The sequence below is a fragment of the Trematomus bernacchii genome, unplaced genomic scaffold, assembly GCF_902827165.1.
Source record: "Trematomus bernacchii unplaced genomic scaffold, fTreBer1.1, whole genome shotgun sequence".
Lineage (NCBI taxonomy): Eukaryota > Metazoa > Chordata > Actinopteri > Perciformes > Nototheniidae > Trematomus > Trematomus bernacchii.
In genome coordinates, this window is record NW_022987354.1 from 1 (window position 1) to 25,823 (window position 25,823).

General features: G+C 46.6%; 1 protein-coding gene across 1 annotated transcript; it reads left to right on the forward strand.

Moving 5' to 3' along the window:
* Positions 1-87: 87 nt before the first annotated feature.
* LOC117483773 (integrin alpha-3-like) lies at positions 88-24,854 on the forward strand (the record flags this gene model as incomplete). Its single annotated transcript, XM_034132123.1, is given in 22 exon segments — positions 88-173; positions 568-704; positions 1,448-1,554; positions 1,726-1,818; positions 2,878-2,937; positions 3,772-3,925; positions 5,058-5,251; positions 11,089-11,177; positions 11,337-11,470; positions 15,552-15,629; positions 15,725-15,792; positions 19,631-19,764; positions 20,100-20,243; positions 20,627-20,724; positions 20,986-21,142; positions 21,312-21,392; positions 21,555-21,634; positions 21,793-21,870; positions 22,891-22,993; positions 23,240-23,416; positions 23,707-23,787; positions 24,744-24,854. Coding segments are annotated over 22 exon segments (2,444 nt in total), but the record flags the coding sequence as incomplete, so codon positions are not given.
* Positions 24,855-25,823: the final 969 nt, after the last annotated feature.

Below are 25,823 nucleotides of genomic sequence, written 5' to 3' on the forward strand. Positions count from 1 at the left end.
GTGTGTGAGGTGTGAGGTGACACACACACACTGAGCTCAGTGCAGTGCAGCGAGACAGGTGAGCACTCACACCTGTCTGTCCCTCAGAGACCCTCCAGTCTGAGGACCTGATTGAGGACATGTGGCTCGGCGTCTCCGTGTCCAGTCAGGGACCACCGGGGGGGAGAGTCCTGGTGAGTCCTTCACCTGTCTGTCTCTCACCTGTCTTTCTCTCCCCTGTCCGTCTCTCACCTGTCCGTTTCTCACCTGTCCGTTTCTCACCTGTCTGTCTCTCACCTGTCTGTTTCTGACCTGTCTGTTTGTGACCTGTCTGTCTCTCACCTGTCTGTCTCTTCCCTGTACGTCTCTCACCTGTCCGTTTCTCACCTGTCTGTCCTCACCTGTCCGTCTCTCACCTGTCCGTCTCTCACCTGTCTGTCTCTCACCTGTCTGTCCTCACCTGTCTGTCTCTCACCTGTCTATCCTCACTTGTCTGTCTCTCACCTGTCTGTCTCACCTGTCTGTGTCTCACATGTCTGTCTCTCACCTGTCTGTCTCTCACCTGTCTGTGTCTCACCTGTCTCTCAGGTGTGTGGTCATCGCTTCGTTAAACTCTACGGAGCATTTAAACTCAAGCACATGATTGGACGCTGTTATATCCGTGGAAACGACCTGAAGTACAACCACACCGACCTCACCTGGCAGAATCCGGAGCAGACCTGCAGGTACACCTGAGACACACCTGAGAAACACCTGAGACACACCTGAGAGACACACCTGAGACACACTGAGACACACCTGAGAGACACACTGAGAGACACCTGAGACACACTGAGACACACCTGAGAGACACACTGAGAGACACCTGAGAGACACCTGAGAGACACCTGAGAGACACCTGAGACACACCTGAGAGACACCTGAGACACACCTGAGACACACCTGAGACACACCTGAGAGACACACTGAGAGACACCTGAGAGACACCTGAGAGACACCTGAGAGACACCTGAGACACACCTGAGAGACACACTGAGAGACACCTGAGAGACACCTGAGAGACACCTGAGAGACACCTGAGACACACCTGAGAAACACCTGAGACACACCTGAGAGACACACCTGAGACACACCTGAGAGACACACTGAGAGACACCTGAGAGACACCTGAGACAAACCTGAGATACACTGCAGCTGTTAGACACACCTGAGACACACTGAGACACACTGAGACACACTGAGACACACCTGAGACACACCTGAGACACACCTGAGACACACCTGTTAGCCATTAGCTGTTAGCTGAAGTGCTCACATCACCTCATATCTGTTAAAAAACTGAGGAAACATCGGAGTGTGTGTGTGTGTGTGTGTGTGTGTGTGTGTGTGTGTGTGTGTGTGTGTGTGTGTGTGTGTGTGTGTGTGTGTGTGTGTGTGTGTGTGTGTGTGTGTGTGTGTGTGTGTGCAGTCACCTGGGGGACGTCAGTGGGGAGGTGATGTGTAACATGGGGATTTCGTCCTTCATCACTCAGACTGAAGTCATCGTCGGCTCACCGGGAAGCTACGAGTGGCAAGGTGAGCTCCTCCTCCTCCTCCTCCTCCTCCTCCTCTAATCTGTTCAGATATTCATCTGTGTGTGTGTGTGTGTGTGTGTGTGTGTGTGTGTGTGTGTGTGTGTGTGTGTGTGTGTGTGTGTGTGTGTGTGTGTGTGTGTGTGTGTGTGTGTGTGTGTGTGTGTGTGTGTAGGAAACGTGCATGTGTCCTGGATAAATCCTGACGCTGTGTTTGACTCTCAGATGATCTCCTTTCCAAACCTGCAGAGCAGGAACATCTATATAGGTGACTGTCCCTTTAAATATCCACACTGTAAATATTAAACTGTCCCTTTAAATATCCACACTGTAAATATTAAACCCCCCCTTTAATTATCCACAATGTAAATATTAAACTTTCCCTTTAAATATTACCACTGTAAATATTAAACTGTCCCTTTAATTATCCACACTGTAACTATTAAACTGTCCCTTTAAATATCCGCACTGTAAATATTAAACTGTCCCTTTAAATATTACCACTGTAAATAAAAAACTGTCCCTTTAAATATCCACACTGTAAATATTAAATACTGTCCCTTTAAATATTACCACTGTAAATATTAAACTGTCCCTTTAAATATCCCCACTGTAAATATTAAACTGTCCCTTTAAATATCCACACTGTAAATATTAAACAGCCCCTTTAAATATCCACACTGTAAATATTAAACTGTCCCTTTAAATATTACCACTGTAAATATTAAACTGTCCCTTTAAATATCCACACTGTAATTATTAAAGACTGTCCCTTTAAATATCCACACTGTAATTATTAAAGACTGTCCCTTTAAATATCCACACTGTAAATATTACAGACTGTCCCTTTAAATATTACCACTGTAAATATTAAACTGTCCCTTTAAATATCCACACTGTACATATTAAACTGTCCCTTTAAATATCCCCACTGTAAATATTAAACTGTCCCTTTAAATATCCACACTGTAATTATTAAAGACTGTCCCTTTAAATCCTTTATTTCTTTTAAGTAGAGACACAGTACATCACAGGTATTGTCTCTGAGTAATGTGTGTGTGTGTGTGTGTGTGTGTGTGTGTGTGTGTGTGTGTGTGTGTGTGTGTGTGTGTGTGTGTGTGTGTGTGTGTGTGTGTGTGTGTGTGTGCGCGTGGGTGGGTGGGTGTGTGTGTGTGTGTGTGTGTGTGTGTGTGTGTGTGTGTGTGTGTGTGTGTGCGTGCGTGGGTGGGTGGGTGGTGTGTGTGTGTGTGTGTGTGTGTGTGTGTGTGTGTGTGTGTGTGTGTGTGTGTGTGTGTGTGTGTGTGTGTGTGTGTGTGTGTGTGTGCAGGGTATTCGGTGACCCAGGCTCGTGGTCTCCTCTCACAGGAAGATGAAACGATAGTAACAGGTGACTCACTCTTATCGTACTTCTTTGTGTACTTCAGGAGCCCCTAAATAGAGTAGGATATTACAGTGTTGCTGTGTGTACTTCAGGAGCCCCTAAGGACAGTAGGATATTACAGTGTTGTTGCTGTGTGTACTTCAGGAGCCCCTAAGGACAGTATGATATTACAGTGTTTCTGTGTGTACTTCAGGAGCCCCTAAATACAGTAGGATATTACAGTGTTGCTGTGTGTACTTCAGGAGCCCCTAAGGACAGTAGGATATTACAGTGTTGTTGCTGTGTGTACTTCAGGAGCCCCTAAGGACAGTAGGACTTTACAGTATTGTTGCTGTGTGTACTTCAGGAGCCCCGAAATACAGTAGGATATTACAGTGTTGTTGCTGTGTGTACTTCAGGAGCCCCTAAATACAGTAGGATATTACAGTGTTGTTGCTGTGTGTGCTTCAGGAGCCCCTAAGGACCGTATGATACTACAGTGTTGCTGTGTGTACTTCAGGAGCCCCTAAGGACAGTATGATATTACAGTGTTGCTGTGTGTACTTCAGGAGCCACTAAGGACAGTAGGATATTACAGTGTTGCTGTGTGTACTTCAGGAGCCACTAAGGACAGTATGATATTGTTGCTGTGTGTACTTCAGGAGCCCCTAAGGACAGTATGATATTACAGTATTGCTGTGTGTACTTGAGGGGCCCCTAAGGACAGTAGGATGTTACAGTGTTGCGGTGTGTACTTCAAGGGCCCCTAAGGACAGTAGGATATTACAGTATTGTTGCTGTGTGTACTTCAGGAGCCCCTAATGACAGTAGGATGTGACAGTGTTGCGGTGTGTACTTCAGGAGCCCCTAAGGACAGTAGGGAAGACGCCCGCGGCTCCGTGCTTCTGGCAGTGAAGCGCTCTGATAAACTGCTGACTCAGCAGACGCTGCGCGGCCATCAGACCGGATCCTTTTACGGGAACGCCGTCGCCACCGCGGACATCAACAATGACGGGTAACTGTGTAAAAAAAAATATATAATATATATATAATAATATTTAATATATATATGTTATATAGCATGCACTTCCTGCAGGGGTTGTGTTGTTGCTCAGTATCTTGTTGTTATTGATGATGTGTTGCCCACTAGCAGGGACTCAGGGGGGGCGGGGGGGTTTGATGGGATGTTCTGGTCCGTATAGAGACTCAAAGGGGGGGATATATATATATATATATATATGATATATTATGATATTATATGATCAATGATGTGATTGATGATGTGATATGAATGATAAGTGCGACACGTCGGCGTCTTTCCTGCAACGGCAGTTTTTCTGTATTTCCTCTATCCTGTAATATGACTTGATAGCTTTAAACTCTGCACACTGAGCTCTGATTGGTCAGCAGGCGGTGCTTTTACTGAGTTGATCTCTTAGCCTGCAACCTAACCTGCTCCGGACCAGAGGCCTGTACTACGAATCCAGTTCAACATACCCTGGATATGTTTGAGTTATCTTAACTAACCCAAAACAAACGCGATCTCGCTAAGCGGTCCTACGACGCTGGTTATCAACTCGGTAACTCAAGCCAGGGTTTCTCTGTCCGGCTGAGTGCGCGTTCACATGAAAGGGGCGGGGTTAGCAACATTTGACCAATCACAAACATGGAGAAGGTACTGAGAGCGCAGCGTCATACTTCCTGAATGAAAAGTCAACTATAATATTATCTTTCCTGCAACGGCAGTTTTTCTGTATTTCCTCTATCCTGTAATATGACTTGATCGCTTTAAACTCCGCACACTGAGCTCTGATTGGTCAGCAGGCGGTGCTTTCACTGACTTGATCTCTTAGCCTGGAACCTAACCTGCTCCGGACCAGGCTCAAGCACAAGTTACCATGGAGACCTAGCCCGGTAAGAAGAGAACCAGCGTCGTAGGACCGGAAACCCAGAGTTTCCCCTGAAGTCAGTTCAGAGAACATCCGGCTTCGTCGTGCAGGGGCCTATACTACGAAGTCAGCTCAGAGAACATCCGGCTTCGTCGTGCAGGGGCCTATACTACGAAGTCAGCTCAGAGAACATCCGGCTTCGTCGTGCAGGCCTCTGGTGGTTGTGTTGTTGATGATGTGTTGTTGTTGTTGTCCCAGATGGAGTGACCTGCTGGTCGGCGCCCCCTTCTTCTTCCAGAGAGACCCCGAGGTGGGTGGGGCTGTCTACGTGTACCTGAACAGAGGGGGGGGGTTTGATCCAGAACCCAGCCTCGTGCTGATTGGTCCTCAGGGCTCAGGGTTCGGGATCTCAGTGAGCAGCGCCGGAGACCTGGACCAGGACGGGTTCACAGGTGAGGGGGGGAGGGGGAGTACAGGTGAGGGGGGGATTTTAGACGGGGGGGCTACAGCTGGGGGGGGCATTCACAGGTAAGGTGGAGGTACAGGTGTAGGGGGGGGTAAATAATGATGATATATGATGATGATATATTTAAGCAATAGCTCACTTCAGGCCGTGATATATGGTCATTATATCACAGTTAAGGGGCGTGGTTCGGCCCGACGCGGAGGGTCGACAACCCCCTTAGCTGTGATATAATGAGCATATATCACGGCCTGAAGTGAGCTATTGCTTTAATAAAACGGTTACCAAGTGTGGCAATATGAAAGAAAAATACACGCTCTAATTTAAATAGTTTTTATTAGTAAATAATGATGTTCAAAATAAAATAGTCCCTCTGTTGCCTTCTGCACAAAACATAGTGGTTGCCATGCAACAACACTAACAGCTAGCGAACATATTAGACAGAGAGCGTTGATCCATTATTTGGCTATTTATTTACATTCATTTGTATGTTCAAATCAAATCAAGTTTTATTTATATAGCACATTTTTTAAACGATTTTTAAACAGCCAAAGTGCTGAACATATAATAAAAATACCCTTCAGTAAAGACACTTTACAGCAAATACAACAGCACAGTTTGTTCAGTATATCAGTATGAGAAAAACGACACCCTCTGTCCTTAGACCCTCTGTCCTTAGACCCTCTGTCATTAGACCCTCTGTCATTAGACCCTCTGTCCTTAGACCCTCTGTCCTTACACCCTCTGTCCTTAGACCCTCTGTCATTAGACCCTCTGTCATTAGACCCTCTGTCCTTAGACCCTCTGTCCTTAGACCCTCTGTCCTTACACCCTCTGTCCTTAGACCCTCTGTCATTAGACCCTCTGTCATTAGACCCTCTGTCCTTAGACCCTCTGTCCTTAGACCCTCTGTCCTTACACCCTCTGTCATTAGACCCTCTGTCATTAGACCCTCTGTCATTAGACCCTCTGTCCTTAGACCCTCTGTCCTTAGACCCTCTGTCATTAGACCCTCTGTCCTTAGACCCTCTGTCCTTAGACCCTCTGTCCTTAGACCCTCTGTCCTTAGACCCTCTGTCATTAGACCCTCTGTCCTTAGACCCTCTGTCATTAGACCCTCTGTCATTAGACCCTCTGTCCTTAGACCCTCTGTCCTTAGACCATCTGTCCTTAGACCCTCTGTCATTAGACCCTCTGTCATTAGACCCTCTGTCATTAGACCCTCTGTCATTAGACCCTCTGTCCTTACACCCTCTGTCCTTAGACCCTCTGTCCTTAGACCCTCTGTCATTAGACCCTCTGTCCTTAGACCCTCTGTCCTTAGACCCTCTGTCCTTAGACCCTCTGTCCTTAGACCCTCTGTCCTTAGACCCTCTGTCATTAGACCCTCTGTCCTTAGACCCTCTGTCATTAGACCCTCTGTCATTAGACCCTCTGTCCTTAGACCCTCTGTCCTTAGACCATCTGTCCTTAGACCCTCTGTCATTAGACCCTCTGTCATTAGACCCTCTGTCATTAGACCCTCTGTCATTAGACCCTCTGTCCTTACACCCTCTGTCCTTAGACCCTCTGTCCTTACACCCTCTGTCCTTAGACCCTCTGTCCCTTAGACCCTCTGTCCTTAGACCCTCTGTCATTAGACCCTCTGTCCTTAGACCCTCTGTCCTTAGACCCTCTGTCATTAGACCCTCTGTCATTAGACCCTCTGTCATTAGACCCTCTGTCCTTAGACCCTCTGTCCTTAGACCCTCTGTCATTAGACCCTCTGTCATTAGACCCTCTGTCCTTAGACCCTCTGTCCTTAGACCCTCTGTCCTTAGACCCTCACATCGTACAAGGAAACACTTCCGGAGAAAACCCCACAGTTTAAAGGGAACATGGGAGAAACCTCAGGGAGAGCAACAGAGGAGGGATCCCTCTCCCAGGACGGACAGATGTGCAATAGATGCCGTGTGTAAATCGAAGAGATAATACATTTACAACATAGGTAGACCGAATGTTTGGAAATGCATGTGTCTATAATAAGAAGATGAATCCACGAGGATGTCAACAACAATCCTGTGGGAGCCTTCAGGGAAGCAGCATGACGAGACCCAGGCAGGACCGCAGAGACAGGTTCAGCCACGACCCGAAGTCCACGACTTAATCCAGAACTCAGGATAGAGGATCCAGGGCACAGGACCACAGCAAGAGGATCAGCCTCCACTCCGGATCCCGGCGTAGATATAGACACAGAGGGGGAGGCTGGGTTCATCTGAACATGAGAATACACAGACACAGACAGGAGGAAGAACAAGCACTCCCTTAGGATAGGTTGAGGGGAAAGGGTAGCAAGTAAGAGAGTAAGAAACAGAGAGGCACACGCAGGGAGCAAGCTCCCACTGGAGCCTAAGTTGGAATTGGTGAGAGGTAGGGAGGAAGCTGTGAATACGTCATAACACTCCCCGGCCTGGATAAGCTTCTCTGCAAACCTGTTTCCCTCTAATAAAACATGGAGAGGTCAGAGAGGGAAAAGGGTTTGGATAAAGAGAGGATAGAAAGAATCGATTACAGGAGTAGAGAGTATGAGAAGTAGAGAGAGACAAGATTTAGAAGAATGAGTAGTAGTAATAACCTTAGTTTTAAATATAAGATCCAAGTTTTTAGGATTTAAGTGAAAGAGCAAGAACCAAAAGGTAGGTGAAGAGGCACAGCGTATCTACGTCAATGCACTCTTATTAGATTATTTATCAACTATAAGCTTTATCAAAAGGAAGGTCGTAAGCGTACTCTTAAAAACGGATAGGCTGTCGGCCGCCCGAACGCAAACTGGAAGCTGGTTCCACAAAAGTGGAGCTTGATAAGAAAAGGCTTGAAGGCCAGAGAGAAGAAGTGAGTTTTAAGAGTAGATCTAAAACCCCCTAGGGTCTGGGCCGACCTCACATGGAGGGGCAGAGTGTTCCAGAGCCTAGGGCCAGCTGCTGAGAAGGCTCGGTGCCCTCTGGTTTTGAGCCTGGTCTTGGGCACTACCAGCAGCAGCTGGTCAGCAGACCTTAAAGCTCTGGCTGGGGTGTAGCGCTGGAGCAGTTCAGCTATATAGGCCGGAGCCAGCCCATTTAGTGCTTTAAAAACAAATAAAAGGATTTTAAAATCAATTCTGAACCGAACTGGAAGCCAGTGTAGTGAGGCCAGAATAGAGGTGATGTGGTCACGCTTTTTGTGGCCAGTCAGCAAACGTGCAGCTGCGTTTGGGACTAGCTGCAGGCGTCTAATTGAGGCCTGGTCCATACCCACATACAGAGTGTTGCAATAGTCCAGTCTCGAGGTAACAAAGGCATTAATAACCCTTTCTAAGTCTTTAAAAGATAAATACGACTTGGTCTTGGCCAATAGTCGTATTTAAAAAAAGCAGGGCTTGACTACGCTGCTGACCTGCTTATCACATTTAAAAGCGCTATTAAAGGTCACTCCAAGGTTCATGACCGAGGGGAGGATGTTTTTATTGAGAGAGCCCAGAATGTCAACCGGAGAGGCTGGAGGTTGGGGTCCAAAAAAGATGACCTCAGTCTTGCTCTCATTGAGGTTGAGGAAATGTTGTCTCAGCCAGGATTTGATCTCTGCTAAGCAGTCCATCAACTGCTGTAGTGAGTTGACATTTTGATTGAGAGGCAGATAGATCTGTACATCGTCGGCGTAGCAGTGGAAGGGGATGTTGTGTTTAGTGAGAATTGAACCTAGGGGCAGTATGTACAGTAGAAAAAGGATGGGGCCCAAAATAGAGCCTTGGGGAACCCCGCAGGTAAGAGGGGCTTTGGCAGAGGAGAAGGCACCTAGCTGTACTGAGAAGCTACGGTCTGTCAGGTAGGACCTGAACCATGCAAGGGCAGAGCCTGTGATGCCAGCGGACTGTTCAAGCCGTGACAGCAGGATGCTATGGTCCACAGTGTCAAAGGCAGCTGTCAGGTCTAACAGCACCAAGACAGCTGGGCTACCTGAGTCGGCGGCTAGGAGCAGATCATTAAAAACTCTTCAAAGGGCTGTTTCAGTGCTGTGCATGGGTTTGAAGCCAGACTGAAACTTTTCATGGATTCCATGGATGGTTAAGAACGACTGTAGCTGGACATAGACTACTCGCTCTAGGGATTTAGAGAAAAAAGGTAGCTGGGAGATGGGCCTAACATTTGCGAGAATGGAGGGAGCGAGATTTTTCTTTTTAAGTAGTGGCTTAACCACGGCATGTTTGAAGGCAGCTGGGACACATCCTGAGCTAAGAGAGGTGTTTACAAGCAATAAAACACTTGCTCCAACTGATTCGAAAACATCTCTGAGAAGGCGAGAGGGAATGCTGTCTGAGGTGCAGTTTGTCGGCCGCAGGTGCTTGACTACATCCGAGAGAGAAGAGGCTCAAAGTGGTCGAGGACAGCAGGGCACAGTATGTTGCCGTTTATTGTGCACCCACTGAAAACCTGTCCAGCATCAGTAGCATGGCTTACGTGGTTATAGGTTGAGGTTGTTCTAGGCTGTTCTTTGGCGTGGAGAGAATATTGCTCCACTTTCTCCGGTCCCTGAGATTGGGCTTCCAGTAGCTCTGGAGAGAGCTTTCTCACCTGAGGCCACTAACGGTCATCATTTCTCTGCTTTGTTTCAAGACCCGCATCAGAAAGCTTTTGAATGGTGGTACCTTTCCAGTTGGTCTACCTGCTCTTCACGTAGCTCTGCATGTCGTCGTTTAGGTGCTTTCTGGAGATAGGCACTGCTCAATCCACTCCTCCATAGTGAGACCCCCCCGGAGGTCCAAGTTAAGTAAGGGACAATGTGCAGCGAGGCGGTCATTATGGGTAAAAGAACACCCGACAGGCAGATCAAAAATAGTCCGTTGTTACAGTTTGATCTACATAGCAACGGCAGGAACTGCTTCAATAGCGTTTTTGAGGACCTTTTTGATTACAGATTTGAAAACATCGTTGCTTGCTTTAAAAGTAGCACACTTCATGATGTCTGCCCCGTTACTTCTCCGCTGTTTTCTTGTTCCAGTTTGAAAAGCAAGCAGCATGCAGTTTGCTTTTCAGCCCAACTGTATACAGTTCAATCGACCGGACTTCTTTCTGCAGATGTGAGCGTCCTTAACAACGGTCAATACGTCCTTGCTGCACATTATCCCTTACATGTTTCCATCTTGAGCTTTGTTAGTTAGTTAGTTTCCTAACGGACGTAATGTAACAGCTGTAACGGTTGTAGCTTTTCTCAGACGTGGAGGGATACTGACTTGTTGTGAAAAGTAACTACAATTCTACCCGTGATATACGCTCATTATATCACGGGTAAGAACCAATCAGATTGCTTGATTTGACTTGTCCGTTTTATAAAATGATGCTATATTATGATGATATATGATAATGAGCATATATGATGATGATATATGATGATGATATTTGATGATGATATATGATGATGATGATATCTGATGATGATGATATTTGATGATGATATATGATGATGATGATATATGATGATGATATATGATGATGATGATGATGATGATATATGATGATGATATATGATGATGATATATGATGATGATGATGATGATGATGATATATGATGATGATATATGATGATGATATATGATGATGATGATGATGATGATATATGATGATGATATATGATGATGATATATGATGATGATATATGATGATGATGATATATGATGATGATGATGATATATGATGATGATATTTGATGATGATATATGATGATGATATATGATGATGATGATGATGATATATGATGATGATATATGATGATGATATATACTGATGATATTTGATGGGTTTCTCTCTGGTTCAGACTTCGCAGTCGGAGCTCCTTTCCACGGAACAGGAAGTGTGATGATCTTCAGCGGCAGCAGGGGGGGGGTCTCCTCAGAGCCCCGACAGGTAACTCACCTGCAGAACACCTGAACAGGTTAATAGGCTAACAGGCTAGTAGGCTAACAGGCTAGTAGTTAACAGGCTATCAGCTAACACACTAAAAGCTAACACATTAAAAGGCTAACCGGCTAACTCACTAAAAGCTAACAGGCTCCTCCCCCCCAGGTGATCCAGGGCAGCAGCGTGTCTCCGGGGTTCAGGACGTTTGGTTACTCTCTCTCTGGAGGACAGGATGTGGATGGGAACAGATACCCTGACCTGCTGGTGGGATCTCTGGACGACCAGGTGGCTCTGCTCAGGTAACCTCACCATCATTACCTGGTAACTGGGAACAGATACCCTGACCTCAGGGCCAGCCCTTGGCATAGGCAGTATAGGCGAATGCTAAGGGCGCATCAACCCATCAGGGGGCCGAAAATTGGGGAGAAAAAAAGTAGTTAGAAATGAAAAAAAAAAATGTTTGGGAAATTTCATATCAACACAATTTCCCGATTTTGGATCAACAAAGTACATCTTATTATCTTATACTAACACCCCCCCCCCCCCCCCCCCCCCCCCCCCCCCCCCCCCAAAATCAAGTTGAACTGCCCCAGCCCCCACAGGTTTATGTGAAATTGTTCTTTTTTTGGTTGGGGTGGGTTTTAGTGTGCAATTATAGGTTTTAATTTTGTATTTGTGTTCATTTAAAATAAATTAAACTCACAAAAAACGTATACAGCTTCTGTGTGCTTTCATTAACATTGGACTTTACTGTGTAACCGGGGGAGAGCTTTAGAGAGCTCTCTCCTGAAAGACTGAGAGGCTCTGATAACCTCAGCTCAGTGAGGTAAAGGAACACCTTTATATGATCATTATAGTTATAACAAAATAAGAGAATAGATGAAAAACAGGTATAAAATACTATATGACAGTACAAAAAAGTTGTTATTAATAAACAAGAGTACAGTTTGAAAGGGGAGTGATTTGTAAAATATCCATAAAGAAAAAGTAAATCTGTTTACAGTTCTGTTTCATATGGGTGTTGAGAGAGGTATCCATAGATCTCTTAATGTTGCTCTCAAAGTGCACCAGATTGATGCTTTTAACTTCAACATTAAAAAAAAAACATCCTGCCGGACCCCCCTAGAGGACGTTGGGTCCCCCCCCCCACTTAAATCATGTTAAAATGGATAGGATACTAAATACAGTTGCACACATCTTGTGTCCATATCTTTCTGTTTTGGTGGTCATGCCACAACCGTTGCTGGGGGGTCTCTGGACGACCAGGCGGCTCTGCTCAGGTAACCTCACCTCACCATCATTACCTGTCCGGCAGTGGCTCAGTCAGTAGGGACTGGGAGCCGTAGGGACGCCGGTTCAAGTCCCCGAACAGACCTAAATATGGAGTATGGACTGGTAGTTGGAGAGGTCCCAGTTCACCTCCTGGGCCCTGCCGTGGTGCCCTTGAGCAAGGCACCAGACCTGGTAACTGTGGTAACTGGTGACTCTGGTAACTGGTAACTGTGGTAACTGGTAACTGGTGTTACAGGCCCATATCAAACCTGCCATTTCTAGGTAAAATCATTGAAAAAGTTGTTTTTCAACAGTTGAGTAACTTCTTGCATTTAAATAACTGTTTGGATGTGTTCCAGTCAGGATTTCGTCCAAACCACAGCACTGAGACTGCTCTTGTAAAGGTCTTCAATGACATCCACTTAAACACAGACAGTGGCAGAACTTCAGTGTTAGTATTATTAGATCTCAGTGCTGCGTTTGACACTGTTGACCACAACATATTACTAGACCGACTGGAAAACTCGGTGGGACTTTCGGCAACAGTTCTAAATTGGTTTGAGTCCTACTTAAAGGACAGAAACAACTTTGTTTCTAAAAGTAAATACACATCTGAGTTGACAAATATGACATGTGGGGTACCTCAAGGCTCCATCTTGGGGCCTCTTCTCTTTAACATCTACATGTTACCACTGGCTCAGATAATGAAAAACAACAAAATAAGTTACCATAGCTATGCGGATGACACACAAATTTACGTAACAATTTCACCAGGAGATTATGCTCCAATTCAAACACTGAGTAAGTGCATTGAACAAATCAATGACTGGATGTGTCAGAACTTTCTCCAATTAAACAAAGATAAAACTGAGGTAATGGTTTTTGGAGCCAAGGCAGAACGTATAAAAGTTAGCGCTGAGCTTCAGTCTGCAATGTTCAAAACAACAGATACAGCCAGAAATCTAGGTGTAGTCATGGACTCTGATCTGAGTTTCAACAGTCACATTAAAACAGTTACTAAATCAGCCTACTATCACCTAAAGAACATATCTAGGATTAAAGGACTAATGTCACAGCAAGATCTGGAAAAACTTGTCCATGCTTTTATCTTCAGTAGACTGGACTACTGCAATGGTGTCTTTACAGGTCTCACTAACACATCTATTAGAAAGCTGCAGCTGATTCAGAACGCTGCTGCTCGAGTCCTCACTAACACTAAGAAAGTGGATCACATCACTCCTGTTCTGAAGTCCTTACACTGGTTCCTCACTGACACTAAGAAAGTGGATCACATCACTCCTGTTCTGAAGTCCTTACACTGGTTCCTCACTGACACTAAGAAAGTGGATCAGTCCTGTTCTGAAGTCCTTACACTGGTTCCTCACTGACACTAAGAAAGTGGATCACATCACTCCAGTTCTGAAGTCCTTACACTGGTTTCCTGTGTGTCAAAGAATAGATTTCAAAATATTGTTGCTGGTTTATAAAGCACTGAATGGTTTAGGCCCAAAATCCATGTCTGACCTGCTGAATGATGAACCATCCAGAACTCTCAGGTCTTCAGGGACTGGTCAGCTTTCTGTCCCCAGAGTCAGAACTAAACATGGTAAAGCAGCGTTCAGTTATTATGCTCCAAACATCTGGAACAAACTCCCAGAAACCTGCAGGTCCGCTGCAACTCTGACTACTTTTAAATCCAGGCTGAAGACTTTTCTTTTTGCCGCTGCTTTTAATTGAACTATTCACATCTTAAACTGCACTGTAACTTTTATCCATGTTGTTAAGGAATAATTCTTCTAGATATCTAACCTTTTGCTCTGTGACGTTTTATGATCTACTCTGACGTCTGTTATCTCCTTTAAGGAAAGGCCTTGGTGCCATATGTGTTGTTGTCACCAGTTTGTGACCGGTCAACTTGTCTGGCACGAAGGGTACTTGTTGTGAGAACGCTGAGGCACTTCCTTATCGGTGTTTGTGGGCTCTAAGATGTGAAATCCTTGAGGCCATGAGTGTCGGACGCAGGTGGCTCAGTGTTCCCAGCTGTTTAGTCTACTCCTTCAGAGATGTTGATTTCTCTCTGTGAACCAGTTAAAAGGTCTAGCATAGAGAGAGGCTCTTCAGAATTGACGTGGCAACTCTACCGTGTGGTCAGAACCTCTGACTCTTTGACTTGTGATGTGAATCCTCCGGCCGAATACTCTGAATAAACCCATCAGTGTTTGACATCAAAGCTCCAACTCTCACCGTGTCTCCTTCCTGAGTCGGTGACTCCATGCATTGCTACACAGAAGTTTCCTCCACACATGTATTTTTTCTTTTAATGTTTATTTTATTATCTTTTCTTTTTAATGACTGATTTTAAAAGCCATTTTCTTAATGTCTTTCATTTTTTGTAAAGCACTTTGAATTGCCTTGTGTTGAAAGGTGCTGTATAAATAGACTTGCCTTGCCTTGCCTAGGTGACTGGTGACTGGTAACTGGTAACTGGTGACTGGTGACTCTGGTAACTGGTGACTCTGGTAACTGGTGACTCTGGTAACTGGTGACTCTGGTAACTGGTGAATCTGGTGACTCTGGTAACTGGTAACTGTGGTAACTGGTGACTGGTAACTGGTAACTGTGGTAACTGGTAACTGTGGTAACTGGTGACTGGTAACTGGTAACTGTGGTAACTGGTAACTGTGGTAACTGGTGACTCTGGTAACTGGTGAATCTGGTGACTGTGGTAACTGGTGACTCTGGTAACTGTGGTAACTGGTAACTGTGGTAACTGGTGACTGGTAACTGTGGCAACTGGTGAATCTGGTAACTGTGGTAACTGGTAACTGTGGCAACTGGTGAATCTGGTAACTGTGGTAACTGGTAACTGTGGTAACTGGTAACTGGTAACTGTGGTAACTGGTAACTGTGGTAACTGGTGACTCTGGTAACTGTGGTAACTGGTGACTGGTAACTGTGGTAACTGGTAACTGTGGTAACTGTGGTAACTGGTGACTCTGGTAACTGGTGAATCTGGTAACTGTGGTAACTGGTAACTGCATGGTGACTGTGGTAACTGGTAACTGTGGTAACTGGTGTTGTGGTAACTGGTGACTGTGGTTTCCTCAGGACTCGTCCGGTCCTTCATCTCAACAAAACCATCAGAGTGTCTCCAGATGTCGTCGACCCAAACAACTGCGACTTCTGGTGAGACATGCTAACAGGCTAACAGGCTCACATTCTAACAGGCTAACAGCTGACGTGTTAGAAGCTAACATACTGTTTGTGTGTGTGTGTGTCAGTATCCAGGTGGAGGTGTGTTTCTCCTACATGTTCAGCACCGGGGAGAGGAGCCACAGAGACAACATCAGTGAGTACCATCCCCCCTGTGTGTGATAGCATTGTGATGACAACGCTTACACGCTAACAGGTCTGTTTATGGTCTGCCCCCGTTAATCACCATTACCAGCTGTGTGTGTGTGTGTGTGTGTGTGTGTGTGTGTGTGTGTGTGTGTGTGTGTGTGTGTGTGTGTGTGTGTGTGTGTGTGTGTGTGTGTGCATGCATGCTCTCAGTTAAATGGCTGATCTGATTAATTGACAGGACACAGCTGTCAATTAACGCCTAAAGTTAATCAAAAGAGTGACACACAAAAACGCACACACACATATACACACACACACACACACATATACAAGCACACAGACAAGGGCACAGATGACATCATGCGTGTCCTTGTGTCCTTGTCTCCTGTGTGTTTCTCTGAATGATAAATCCTATTACAGAAACTGATATTATTACATCTGAGACACACACATACACACTCACACACAGAAACACACACACACACACACACACACACACACACACACACACACACACACACACACACACACACACACACACACACACACACACACACACACACACACACACACACACACACACACACAGTATTCCTCAGGGAGCTCTGCCTGCTTCTGTCTTATTAATTTGACCAATCAGAAACGAGGTCACACTGTTGCTACTTACCATCTAAACACACACACGCACACACATGCAAACACACACCCACATGCAAACACACACGCAAACACACACACATGCACACACACGCAAACACACACACGCAAACACACACGCAAACACATGCACAGCACACGCACACACACGCAAACACATGCACAGCACACGCACACACATGCAAACACACACGCAAGCACACACACATGCACACACAAACACCCACGTGCAAACACACACACAAGCACACACACACACACATGCAAACACACGCACACACACACACACACGCACACACACACCATCATCATCATCGGCGGTCACTCGTAGTCGAGTATGACTGTCCTCCTTCTTGGTGTGGGTCTTCAGGTGGGCATAGAGGCCGATTCTGGACCCCATTATTCTTGTGCAGTGTGGACAGGGGGATGTAGTGGTGGAGGGTTTGGGTTGGACCTGTTTGGTGGTTGCTCTCTCCTTCCTGAGTCTGCGCTTGTCTTGTGCAGCATGGCAGAGGTCATCATTATATAGTCAGGGTTCTTACGGTCATTAAAAACCTGGAAAAGTCATGGAAATTCAAAATGCTAATTCCAGGCCCTGGAAAAGTTATGGAAAACAATATTTTTCCCAAAGTTTTGGAAAAGTCATGGAAATGTAACTAAAGTTGCATCAAATATAATTTATATTTTATCTAATCGCCGAAATAGTAATTACTGTATCGTATAGTAATGGAACGTAAAATGGCATTTAACTGACGAGGTATTTTGTTGGTGAGAGATTTGAGTTGCTTTAGCGTGTAGAAGCTAGTAAGCCTATTTGATTTGTTTTAGATAGGCACAACATGTTTCAGATGCAGACCTTATTTTCCTGTTCCATGTGGTACCGCTGAGAAAGAGTCATTTTTTTGGTCATGGAAAATTAGGTAAAGGTCATGGAGAAGTCATGGAAAAGTCATTGAAAATCATTCGTGAAAAAGTGTATGAACCCTGTATAGTGCAGCACCCTCACGGACAAGGTTTCTCCAGGTCGCCCCGTCTGCTGTCTTCCCAAGCTTTTAAGTCTATGTGGCACTTCTTTAGGTTTGTTTTTATGTGATCTTTGTAACTCTTCTTTTGGCCTCCAGGGGCCCTCCAGGGGCCCTCCAGGGGCCCGTTCCCCTTTAACAAGCTGGGAATAAAGGACTTGTTTTGGGAGGCGAGAGTCAGGCATGCGGACAACATGGCCAGTCCATCTGAGCTGGTTTTGGGCAATGGTGGCATTGATGGTGTGAATGTCAGCCTCCTCCAGGACGCTGGTGTTAGTGCGCCGATCCTCCCAGCTAACCCTGAGGGACCTCTGATGGTATGCCTCAAGTGCCTTCAAGTGCCTTCAAGTGCCTTCAAGTGCCTTCAAGTGCCTTCAAGTGCCTGCTGGATGTGGTCCAGGCTTCTGGTCCATACAGAAGAGTGGGGAGCACCACAGCTTTGCTTGGAGGTCACGGTTCTCAAAGACTCTCTTCCTTAGCCTTGAGAAAGCCCCACTGGCACAGCTGAGGCGATGGTGTATTTCATCATCAATAACAGCTTTTGATGATAGGAGGCTGCAAAGGTATGGAAGTAGTCCACATTTTCCAGTCTGATGTTGTCAATGGAGATGTTTAGGGGTAGGACAGGCGTGGGTAGGTTCCCTTCGGGAGGACGCCTGCGCGTGACGTCTTTTAACGTGGGGAGATTGATGCGCCTGCAGCCACCACACGGTCCTTGGCAGAGAGGGGCCTGAATCCAATGGCATGGAATCCATGACGAATGAAGACCACCCTCTGTTGCAGCCTTCATCCGCCTTCAGTGCCGTTGTGACTTAGAGTATCATCCTTCGCCACTTCCGCCATTGAGGTCTTTGGATCGCACTTTGTCTGGGACCTCCCCCTCCATCTTACCGCCATGGGGGACCCTACCAGGAGCTAAAAAGCTCGCGACGGCATCGCTCTTAGGTTCATTGGAACACACAAGGTTCTCCACCACGGCAAGGTGGCGATCCATGGAGAACACACACACACTCATACACACACACATTTCAAGCTAAATCAATGGGAACTGCGACGCGGTCCATGCAGAACATGTACTGGGAGTAGGTATACTGGGGTATGTTCTGTCTCTCACCTGTGTGTCTCTCACCTGTCTGTCTCTCACCTGTCTGTCTCTCACCTGTCTGTCTCTCACCTGTGTGTCTCTCACCTATCTGTTTCTCACCTGTCTGTCTCTCACCTGTGTGTCTCTCACCTATCTGTTTCTCACCTGTCTGTCTCTCACCTGTCTCTCTCACCTGTCTGTCTCTCACCTGTCTGTCTCTCACCTGTCTGTTTCTCACCTGTCTGTCTCTCACCTGTCTGTCTCTCACCTGTCTGTTTCTCACCTGTCTGTTTCTCACCTGTCTGTCTCTCACCTGTCTGTCTCTCACCTATCTGTTTCTCACCTGTCTGTCTCTCACCTGTGTGTCTCTCACCTATCTGTTTCTCACCTGTCTGTCTCTCACCTGTGTGTCTCTCACCTATCTGTTTCTCACCTGTCTGTCTCTCACCTGACTCTCTCACCTGTCTGTCTCTCACCTGTCTGTCTCTCACCTGTCTGTTTCTCACCTGTCTGTCTCTCACCTGTCTGTCTCTCACCTGTCTGTTTCTCACCTGTCTGTTTCTCACCTGTCTGTCTCTCACCTGTCTGTCTCTCACCTATCTGTTTCTCACCTGTCTGTCTCTCACCTGTGTGTCTCTCACCTATCTGTTTCTCACCTGTCTGTCTCTCACCTGACTCTCTCACCTGTCTGTCTCTCACCTGTCTGTTTCTCACCTGTCTGTCTCTCACCTGACTCTCTCACCTGTGTGTCTCTCACCTGTCTGTCTCTCACCTGTGTGTCTCTCACCTGTCTGTTTCTCACCTGTCTGTCTCTCACCTGTCTGTCTCTCACCTGTCTGTCTCTCACCTGTGTGTCTCTCACCTATCTGTTTCTCACCTGTCTGTCTCTCACCTGACTCTCTCACCTGTCTGTCTCTCACCTGTCTGTCTCTCACCTGTGTGTCTCTCACCTGTCTGTCTCTCACCTGTCTGTCTCTCACCTGTGTGTCTCTCACCTGACTCTCTCACCTGTCTGTCTCTCACCTGTGTGTCTCTCACCTGTCTGTCCTCACCTGTGTGTCTCTCACCTGTCTGTCTCTCAGCGGTCCTCTTCACGGTCTCTGGTGATGTCACCAGCATTAAGCCCCGCCTCCGTTTCGTTGGCAGCGATCAAAGTGTGTCTGGTTTCCTGTTTATGCCGAGTCAACGCTGTGTGCACCTGAGAGCAGGTTTACAGGTGAGTCACATGATGCAGTCACACCTGAGGTCACATGATGCAGTCACACCTGAGGTCACATGATGCAGTCCCACCTGAGGTCACATGATACAGTCACACCTGAGGTCACATGATGCAGTCACACCTGAGGTCACATGATACAGTCACACCTGAGGTCACATGATACAGTCACACCTGAGGTCACATGATGATACAGTTCCATTAAACCTGATGATGTTGTTCAGGGACACCCTGTAGTTTGTGTTGTGTTCAGGGTCACCCTGTAGTTGTTGTGTTCAGGGTCACCCTGTAGATATCAGTGTTGTTGAGGTTCTGTTCTGTGTTTGGGTGTGCAGAGTCCGGTCAGGAACAAAGTGGAGCCTCTCGTGTTCTCCCTGAACGCCTCACTGCACGAGAAGCTGCCCAGGAAGAGAAACGCCGTACAGGACCTCAAACGCCTCCCGGTGCTGAGCGAGACCCCTCGACCCATCAGAACCCAGGTCAGAACCCATCAGAACTCAGGTCAGAACCCATCAGAACCCAGGTCAGAACCAATCAGAACTCAGGTCAGAACCCATCAGAACCTTTATAACAAGCTTCAGAACCCATCAGAACCTTTATAACCCAGGTCAGAACCCATCAGAACCTTTATAACGAGCTTCAGAACCCATCAGAACCTTTATAACAAGCTTCAGAACCCATCAGAACCTTTATAACCCAGGTCAGAACCCATCAGAACCTTTATAACGAGCTTCAGAACCCATCAGAACCTTTATAACCCGGGTAAGAACCCACAGAGAAACCACGCAGAACCAGGACCCGGGTCAGGACTACCTAACTGGGCTTTTTAACCCGTTCTAAAGCTCCTTCTCGTCCCCTGCAGATCCACATCCAGAAGGCCTGTGGTTCTGATAACCGCTGCAGCAGCAATCTGCAGATGAAGGCCCAGTTCACAGACCAGAACCAGAACCCGTACACCAGGTGAGCTCTTAATGTTCCTGAGACCCGGAGATCCCCGTTGTGGTTCTCCACCGACAGGTTCTGCCTCCATGTAGTAATTCAGTCGAACCCGATGTGAACTTGTGTGTGTGCGTGTGTGTTGTGCGTGTGTGTGTGTGTGTGTGTGCGTGTGTGTGTGTGCGTGTGTTTGCATGTGTGTGTGTGCTTGTGTGTGTGTTTGCATGTGTGTGTGTGTGTGTGTGTGTGTGTGTGTGTGTGTGTGTGTGTGTGTGTGTGTTTCAGGCAGCAACACTCCCAGGTCCTCCTCTATGACTCTTCTCTCTCCCTCCTCTTCCTGGAGGTTAATGTGAGCAACATGGAGGCGGAGGACGCTCACCGCGCCGCTCTGAACATCAGCTTCACCTCGCCCACACTGTCCTATTCTGGGGTCAGATCCAAGGTGAGGGGGGTCAACAGGTCTCTGACAGGTGTGTGTGTTTCAGGTAGGACAGGTGACAGGTGTGTGTGTTTCAGGTAGGACAGGTGACAGGTGTGTGTGTTTCAGGTAGGACAGGTGACAGGTGTGTGTGTTTCAGGTAGGACAGGTGACAGGTGTGTGTGTGTTGCAGGGAGACGTCCAGGTGGAGTGTTCTGCTGAAGACCAGGTTCTGCTGTGTGAGCTGGGGAACCCGTTCAGGAGCAACCATCAGGTACCCCTAACAACAGACACACACACACACACACACACACACACACACACACACACACACACACACACACACACACACACACACACACACACATGTTTGTCCCTGTTTAATGATGGATGTTTTTCAATCCTCATCATTTTCATGACGGTCCCCTTGTTTCAGGTTCAGGTGTTGATCATATTCCAGACATCAGAGATCAGTCTGAACACCAGAGAGATCCAGACTGTGCTGCAGCTGTCCACGTAACACACACACACTCACACACACACACACACACACACACACACACACACACACACACGCACTCCTGTTTAATGATATTGTTGGGGTGTGTGTGTGTGTGTGTGTGTGTGTGTGTGTGTGTGTGTGTGTGTGTGTGTGTGTGTGTGTGTGTGTTCAGGCTCAGTGAGCAGGATGATCTACTTCCTGTCTGCATCTCCATGTTGGTGCAGTTCTCTCTGCAGACGTCTCTCTCTCTGTGAGTTACTCTCAACTCAGGTTAAGTAACTCAGGCTAACTCAGGTTAACTCAGCTTTAAATAACTCAGGTTAACTATCTGAGGTTACCTCAGGTTAACTCTGGTTAACTATCTCAGGTTAACTATCTGAGGTTACCTCAGGTTAACTCTGGTTAACTAACTCTGGTTAACTATCTGAGGTTACCTCAGGTTAACTCTGGTTAACTAACTCTGGTTAACTATCTGAGGTTATCTCAGGTTAATTCTGGTTAATTAACTCAGGTTAACTATCTCAGGTTATCTCAGGTTAACTCTGGTTAATTAACTCAGGTTAACTATCTGAGGTTATCTCAGGTTAACTCTGGTTAACTATCTCAGGTTAACTATCTGAGGTTATCTCAGGTTAATTCTGGTTAATTAACTCAGGTTAACTATCTGAGGTTATCTCAGGTTAACTCTGGTTAATTAACTCAGGTTAACTATCTGAGGTTATCTCAGGTTAACTCGGGTTAACTATCTCAGGTTAACTATCTGAGGTTATCTCAGGTTAATTCTGGTTAATTAACTCAGGTTAACTATCTCAGGTTATCTCAGGTTAACTCTGGTTAATTAACTCAGGTTAACTATCTGAGGTTATCTCAGGTTAACTCTGGTTAACTATCTCAGGTTAACTATCTGAGGTTATCTCAGGTTAATTCTGGTTAATTAACTCAGGTTAACTATCTCAGGTTATCTCAGGTTAACTCTGGTTAATTAACTCAGGTTAACTATCTGAGGTTATCTCAGGTTAACTCGGGTTAACTAACTCAGGTTAACTATCTGAGGTTACCTCAGGTTAACTCTGGTTAACTAACTCAGGTTAACTATCTGAGGTTATCTCAGGTTAACTCTGGTTAACTAACTCAGGTTAACTATCTGAGGTTACCTCAGGTTAACTCGGGTTAACTAACTCAGGTTAACTATCTGAGGTTATCTCAGGTTAACTCGGGCTATCTCAGGTTATCTCAGGTTAACTCTTGTTCTCATTGGTTGACCTGACAGAGTCACCCCTCCAGGCCACGCCTCCTTCAGCGGTCATGTGATCGGGGAGTCGGCCATGAGGAGGACGCAGGATGTCGGCAGTTTGCTGCTCTTCAGCCTCCAGGTCAGAACAAAAACGTCCCGATTCACCTGAACGCACCATGTTTGTGTTAGCGGTGCCATCTTAGCCTCTGTAGCGGGTTAGCGCCAAATGCTTTTGCTTTAATAGTACTTTGCTAAATGTATTAGCCCTGGAGTTAGCTTCCGAGCTAACTAGCGGTCCATCGGTCACGACTTGCTGTAACTACTGACAACGACCCTCATTTCTTCTTGTTCTGGTTGGTTGGTAACCCACGGCCTCCTCTGATAGGTGCATGTTATCGGGAAGCCACTCGGTCGCCTAGGCAACCTGCAGGTGGAGTTTGATTGGCCGAGGGAGGTGTCCAATGGGAAGTGGCTGCTGTACCTCGAAGAGATCCGATTGGACGGCACGTCTGAGGCACGCTGTGATCCGCCCGGAAACATTGTCAACCCCCTAAACCTCGAGGTAACCATGGCAACATCAGCCTCTCATTTCAATAAAGATCCTGGGCCAACACCTTTCAAAATAAAGGCGTGTCCAATCAGAGAGAGAGCTGCCTTCATATATAATTAAACAGGAAACGTTAGGGAAGGCTCGCTTGGATTGGTCGATGTGTTGTTAGATATTTATAATCATATATTCACACATTCAAACCTTTGTTAGTGTAATTAATAAACAAAGAAAACTCACATTATATCTCTCTTTCACTGAACAAAGAAACCAATGACATTAATGAATCTGTTCTGTCTGATCAGCTGGAGGAGGAGAGGAAGAGGAGGAGTCTGCAGGATCAGAGAGGGAGGAGCCTCCAGGGAAACAGAAAGTCCTACTCTCTGGTACAAATACCTGCAGTACTGCAGCCTCTCACAGGGGGCGCTACAAACCACTAATCCTCATTCTGAAATAATGTGTCAAATATATTTAAAGGTCCCGTCACCTTGTGTTCTGTAGCTTCTGCATGTAAACGCTCTGCAGAGTCACCCTCAAATGTACACTCAGGCTCAGGCTGTGTGTGTATGTGTGTGTGTGTGTGTGTGTGTGTGTGTGTGTGTGTGTGTGTGTGTGTGTGTGTGTGTGTGTGTGTGTGTGTGTGTGTGTGTGTGTGTGTGTGTGTGTGTGTGTGTGTGTGTGTGTGTGTGTGTGTGTGCTCAGGCTGAGTTCCGCGGTGTCTCAGAGCCCACGCAGCACCCAGGAAACGACACCAGTAAGCCAGCTCACACTGTCCGCTCCTCGAGCCTCACAGGGCGGAGCAGCGAGCCCCCCAACGTCCCCCCAACACGGCACCCAGACCCCACGCAGCATTCTCATCTGTTTGTCATTACTGGTGTCATTTCCTGGTTGCTAACAAACGCCATTGTAAAACATAAACACTGATGTTCCGCTGTAACGGTGGTGGACTCATCAGAACAGAGTGGGCGAGCTGACCAATCAGAGCACAGTGGGCTCACAGGGAGGGGGGGCAGGAGCTCCAACAAGGCGTGTAGGACAGAGTGAATACACATACTATACAGAGATGCTGTATGAGAAACCAATGTGAGTTTGGAACATTGAACAATGTCAATCTATTCTAGTAGACCTCAACTATGGAATCATGATCAGTAGAAATGGCCGTGACATGGGACCTTTAAATTCGAGCAAAAGGTGTCACGTAGGTTGCTTCCCCCTCACAATGGTCCTTACATGTGTGTGTGTGTGTGTGTGTGTGTGTGTGTGTGTGTGTGTGTGTGTGTGTGTGTGTGTGTGTGTGTGTGTGTGTGTGTGTGTGTGTGTGTGTGTGCATGCGTGCCTGTAGGACTGTGAGCACGGGGCCCGCTGTGTGCCGTTCGTCTGTCCTCTGCTGAACATGAGTTCCTCTGCCTCGCTGACTGTGAGAGCCAGACTGTGGAGCTCCACCCTGACAGAGGTACACGCTCAGACCAGGAGCCTCAGTCTCTCTCTCAGTCTCTCTCTCTCTCTCTCTCAGTCTCTCTCTCAGTCTCTCTCACCCTCTCTCAGTCTCTCTCTCAGTCTCTCTCTCAGCCTCTCTCACCCTCTCTCAGTCTCTCTCTCAGTCTCTCTCAGTCTCTCTCTCATACCCCATTCACACCAACGGTGTTTCGGGGCCGGTTCGGTGCTGGTGCTTGAAAAGCACCGGGTTGTCCTGTTCACACCGCAGCGGAGCAGCCTCTAAGCTCCGGAATCCGGTTCGTTTCGAGCACCAAAAAGTTGTCCGTCTAGAAGCAAGAACCGCTTACGTCGGAGGGGGGCGAGATTAACCTGAGATAACAGTTAAGGCGAGTACGGCAAATACAAGTTGTAACAAGCAGTAGTGCTGAGCAAAGTGACTAGAACGCAACCACACACTTATAAAAAAACATGCTTTATAAAGTCAGGCAACACTAACCAGGCTTCGTGTGATTCTGTTTATTTGTACCTTACTTTGACCATCCGTTCGCTGTTATTGATCATTGTGGAGAGCAGGCAGACGTTTGTTATTATAGCAGCTATCGGATGGAATCAATACATGGGCTGCACAGGTTGTCATGTCCGACTATCACAAGTAGAATCATAATGAAAAAATACGCCGGTAAAAAGTGCCTGTAGAAAACGGCTTAGCAAGTAGTCAGTTTAGCTTCGGTTGCTATGCTAACATCACCCATGTTATACCAGAGAAACTTTCATAACAGCGTTGTGATGCCAAACAGCGTCAATTCAGACTGACACACATTCACTTAAGGGGAACTGGGGATATGTGTCAGCTGCTTGTGTGACAGTCAGACAGTGAATACTTTAGAGCCGTGTGAGCTAACCCGGAGCTAACGGGAGAATACACTCCCTGTGGAAGAGCAGCCAGCACTGCAGCGGTCGCTAAATGAAACACATTAATAAACAA